This window comes from Vigna unguiculata, chromosome 6 (assembly GCF_004118075.2).
Source record: "Vigna unguiculata cultivar IT97K-499-35 chromosome 6, ASM411807v1, whole genome shotgun sequence".
NCBI lineage: Eukaryota > Viridiplantae > Streptophyta > Magnoliopsida > Fabales > Fabaceae > Vigna > Vigna unguiculata.
The window spans coordinates 24497679-24503375 of NC_040284.1; the positions used below are offsets into that span (position 1 = coordinate 24497679).

Here is a 5697-nt window from a genome sequence, read left to right on the forward strand (position 1 = left end):
AGATAGTTTTAGAAAATGTCAAGATACTAATATTATATATTTTTTAAATGAGAATAACAAAACACAGTTAAAGCAAGAGTTTTAATCACTCGCCATTTAAGAGGATGAAATTTATAAAAAGAAAATAATATTTATTTTTACCATTAGTGAATTCTTTTCATAAATTTATCAAAATGGGTAAGTTTTTTTTAGGTATATGGATAAGTCGTGTATACATTACATTGTTTCATTATGTTAAAATTGTGTATGTACGACACAATTTCAAATAAAATGAATTCTTGTATAACACGGTTTTTTTTTTCAATTGAAATTTAAGTCATTTTATGAAAACAAAATTTAAATGTAAAGTGTGATTTGAGTTGAAGTTATGACATGTGTACAACTTTAATTCAAATCACATTATACTATAATTTGACATGTCTTTAGTTCAAATTAAGAAAGAAAGAAAGTGAAATTAAAGTTGTGATTGGTCTACACGATTTTTTTCTCTTGCACAAACTTCACTTTAAAGTTATTTAATGTATAAACAACTTTTTTTTCCAGTAAAATTGTATTGTACAAACACAACTTACCCATTTATATATTTTTTTTAAAAAAAATTATCAATTTCAATAATTTAATGAAAAAATTGCAATAATAATAATTCACCTAAAACCTACGTACAAATGCAATTTATGAATCAGCCAATCCAATCATCCAATCACAATAACTATCACGTATATTCTAAACTTTTAGTGGTTGAATATATTATTAATTACAGATAAACTTGAAGATCAATAATTGCCAACTAGGACAGTCTTTTGTCTCATCTGAAAATCATGTAAATAGATGTTCTTCATTAGTCTTGCAGCATTTAATTTAAGAATTAAATATATTTTTTATTTTTAAATAATTATCAGAAAATGGACTTTTATTTAAACTAAATTATAACGTATTTATTTTTAATCAGTATGTGAATTACACAATTTTCCTAAAATATAGAAATAAAATGCTTTATAGTTTAATTAAGAGTGAAATGTAATTTTTTTATAATAATTTGAACACAAAAAAACACATTTAATTCTTAATTTAATTTGTTGAACATTCTTAATTAATTTAAAAATTAAATGATTAATATAATAAATACTTCTGCATACGAATCGTTCCCATTTTATCAACATTATGAAAATAATCTAAACTACCGTACACGACATTCCTTATATTTTTTTCTTTCAAAATTAAATGTATATATGCTTTCACGTATAAATAAGATCTATAATTATCTGCATGGGTTTTACTAAGTTTGAGTTGTATCCATCTTGACATCATCCTATTAGTTATAACTCAAAATTAAAATTCACTTGTTCCATTTATTTATTTATTTATTTTAGTTTGATATTTTTTGGATAATGTAAATTGTGTTAGGTATTTGTTTTAAATTGGAAGAGTCTAAATTTCAATTATTGAAGTTTGCAGTGTTAAACAGTTATGTTGTAACAGTTGCACATCCTAAGATAAAACAAAAAACAGAGAAAAGGATTTTATTTATTTATTCATATTAGAGGAACCCATGACCCATGACGGTGGAAAGAGAAGGGGTTGACTAAGAAGCATTCATATCCAGCGAGAGACTAAGAAGATGTTCCAAATACTCTGTTCCTAAGTCCTCCAACACCACCACATTTTGGGAAACCCCTGCTTCGTCCTGCACCTTCTTCTTCAGCTTGTTCCGCTCCCATTTTCTATTAATGGAGTGTCTCTTTTTCAACTCCAGAACAGGGGAACACCCTTCGTCAAAACCATACTCCATTTTCCGGAGCGACTGCCAAACCATCTCAGCTGGGAAATTGAGCACTGCCATGGAGCCTCGCATGGCCAACGCAGCCTGGTCGTAAGCCAGAGCAGCAGCCTCGGCAGTGTCGAAGGTTCCCAACCAAACCCTCACTCCGTTCCTCGTGGAGTCCCTTATCTCCGCCGCGTACTTCCCCCACGGCCTCCGCCGAACCCCTCTGTACGAAATCGAAACCTCTGCTTCGGCAACGGCAACGGCAACACTTGAACCATGAGACACCGGAGATAACGATAACGATGATGTTGTTGTGTCGGCAGCAGCCTGAGCGAGAACTTCGTAAAGCGGCATTTCTTGAGAGTCGTTTTCGTTGAAAGGAAGGGAGTAGTGGGTGTGACAGAATGAGGAACTCATATTTGTTTGGAATGGGTGTGAGGAATATGGTTGGTTAGTTATATAGGGGAAAGGGAAAATGGTGATTTGATTTTTGATGACACTTGGAAGTGCAGTAAATTGGGGGAAGATATGGTGTGGTGGTTAATGGGACCCAAGTTAAGGAGATGAGGGTGATGGGTAGACATGAGTCAAAGAAACTTGTGGGGGCGGCCACACTCTGGTGGGGTTCTGTTCCTTCAACACATACGTTGTATGACATCAAATCTCTTTCCATGTCTGCCACTACCTTCCTCTTTCTCTCTTCTCTTCTCTTCTCGGATCACTGCTATTCTTGGCCATACACAAAAACTTGCTACCTCGTAAGTCATGCACAACAGTACTGTTGTACAAATAGGCCTCAAGTTCAATTTCGTTATCAATCTTGTTATAAATCTTGAGTTAACTCAAATTATAAAAGTTGATGGAAGTTAATATTCAAGTAAAAGACTGTTAATGCACAATCCAAAACATTAGATGAAACTTCAGCTTAGAGTGACATTATGCTATTACAGCAAAAAGAATAATGTTATCTATGATTTTTCTTAAGTTAAATTATTCCATTTCAAACTCGTGTTAACATATTAGGTATAATTATTAGAGTTGTAAATTTTATCTGTGAGGTATGTCTCAATTTTAACTTATTCTTAAAATAAGTATTATTTTCTTGGATTACTAAATGAAAAGGTTGAAAACATCTTACAACAAAACAAACAAGACTTTAATTTTCTCTTAAATATTTTTTAGAATTGCATCAAGTCTTTAAAGTATTTTAAATTGTAAATTGATTTTTCAATATTTTACAAAAGTTATTAATTGGTCCTTAATTGACTTTTAATATTTGCAACTTAATCCAAAGGTTAAGGTTCAATCCAATATGTCTAATTAGGTCGGTCTAACATAATTTGAGTCCAACTCAACTTAACATTGTCAAACGAGGGTCTCACCCTGGGAAACATAACTTAAGCCTAAATTAACATGGCCTGATATGGACTAGGTTCAACATGAACTCGACTCGACTTGATCTCATGTGATCTAACTCAACTTGACTCGACATGAGATCAATTATACTCTACATGATGTGGGTTTGACCCATTGGATCCAACACAACTAAACTTGATGTAGGTCTGACTTGGCTCATCCCAACCAGAGCTAGACTTGACTTCGCCCAACATGGATCAAACTTGACTTAACCTAATATGGACTCAATTTGAGATGGACCTAACTCAATTGAGCTCAAGGTAAACATGAATCGACTCGTCTTAAGTGGACTTGACTTGACTTGGTTGTGCGCCAACGTCAACTCAAATCTACTTGGTTTCACATGGACCAAACTTGACTCAAACTGATGTGAGCTTGGCTAGAATAAGCTTGACATGGGCCCAACTTTACCTGTCCTGATGTGAACCCTACTTGACTCAGCTTGAGGTCTACCCAACTCGACACTAAATGATGGTTGTCTCATTCAATTCATCTTATTCATCCCGACTAAGGTCCAACGCGACTCGTCATGACATGGGTCTGACTCAACTTAGTATGATGTGGCTCAATTCAACTCAACACAACTTGGAGTCTATCAACCCCGACTTAACTTGTACCCTGTCTGACTAGGATCCAACCCAATCTTGTCCATTTTAATCTAAGATCGACTCAAACATACTTAATTTTTATCTAACTTAACTTGATCTAGGTGTCACCCAATTTGGTTTGAAATGAGCATTCTCAAGCTAGCATAATTTACTTGAAATCAGATTTACTCATATTGAGTTTTAATTTAGATTGAAACTATTTTAAGCAATTTTTTTTTTCATGTTTAGATAATGTTCATAGAGATCTTTGTTAACATTTTGACATTGTAAATTGTTTCTTCCACTAACATTTTGACGATTGAGCTCTTTTCATAACTGAAGCATAATATAAACTTTTTGTCTCGATTTTCTACCTTGATTTTCAATCGAGACAGAAAGACTATCATTTTTTATCTTGTCCTAATATGGGTATAGAGCCAAAGACAAATAGTCAAAAAAACCGTGACAAAAACCATTACACTGGTGAAACAACCTAGAATTCAATTTGTGAATCCAACTATGTTTTTACTCATATTTTCGTTCCTCCTTTTATTGCTCTCCTTTTTTATTTCAAACTAATCAAATTAGGTAATTTTCAAGACGATATTTGTTTATTTTCTCTTTCCTTCTTAAAATAAAAAACACATTAAAAGGAGTAGCTAAAGCTAAAGGAAATATTTTTTTTTACTCAAATAGCATATATAGATTGAAAAAATATCTATGTATTATATTGTACCAAACATTTATATAGATTGTACATTTTTATTTTCAGGCCAAAATTCAGTAATTTTAACTTAGAAAATTAGAAATTTAAAATATGTTTTCTTTTTAATCATAGAAAAAAGGAAAAATAGATTTTTTTAAAAATAAATTAAAAAATAACACATTTCAAAATTCAATTCTTCAAAAACCAAAATCTAACATAAAAAAAAAAAATCATACTTTCTATATAATATTTGACACAATATGCAATAGGGAAATTTTAAATCCAAAATAAAAAAAAATCTCAGAGAAAAAGAGAACACAACAATGAAGAAGAAACTAGTCTCATCGTGTATTACTATATTATAGCTTCCAATAAATACTTGAAGGCTCTTTTTCCTCATATATCATGTGATTTTGACTATTATCTAGTAATATACGTGGTTGAATCATGGTTGAATCTATTACACACATTTTTTCTACACTAATTTCATATCTTCTCCAACCTCTCTTTCCATTTAGTGGGAATGCTTTTACAAACATTACCCTTTTCATCTATAAAATTTAGTTTCATTTCTTATTTTTAAAACCCTTAATTTTCATTTTTACTTTTCGATAACTATCATTATAAACAACGTAGAATTAACAAAAAAATGTTGCTAAATGCAAATAGGAATAAATTTCAACAAAGTTAGAGTGTCATCAAAAGGCAATCTTACACTAAAAACAAAAGAGAAAGAAACAGAAATAAATAAAACTGCAAATGGTCCATTCTTTCTTTGAGATTATCCAGAACAATGCATGAACCTGTTACAATTGTTGACAATCGCTGCTGAAAGGTTTCAATCAATTTTAGTTAATTGATTTAACGTAACAGGATGTTGATGCAGAAATTGTAGTTTCTTTGGGACCAAAACACAATTTCACCTTTTTTTTTTTCAACCTCAGTTCTTCGAAGTTGGTGTGCATAACGTAGTGCATGTTAATCTGTAAGAAGATCTGGGATTTTAAATGAATATGGAAGAAATGTGGATAATAACGAAGAATGAAAATATTGAAAAAAAAAAGAGGTGATAGGGGGAATGAACGACAAAGAATTGATGAAGACGATGAACATGGTTGTTTTCTGCATGCTGGGTCAAAGTTATATAGTTTGTGATTTATGGTTTTGTTTGTGTGGGGTTGCAAACACACGTGCATCAGAAAAAGACAAGGCATAGTTAATTA

The 5697-nt window shown here is 31.6% G+C and overlaps 1 protein-coding gene across 1 annotated transcript; it reads right to left on the reverse strand.

Annotated features, from left to right (window-relative positions):
• Positions 1–1494: 1494 nt before the first annotated feature.
• On the reverse strand, positions 1495–2230 carry LOC114187634 (ethylene-responsive transcription factor 1B-like). The gene has a single exon (XM_028075928.1). The coding sequence runs from the start codon at positions 2180–2182 to the stop codon at positions 1583–1585; it is 600 nt and encodes a 199-aa protein (XP_027931729.1). The 5' UTR covers positions 2183–2230; the 3' UTR covers positions 1495–1582.
• Between the last annotated feature and the right edge of the window lie 3467 nt (positions 2231–5697).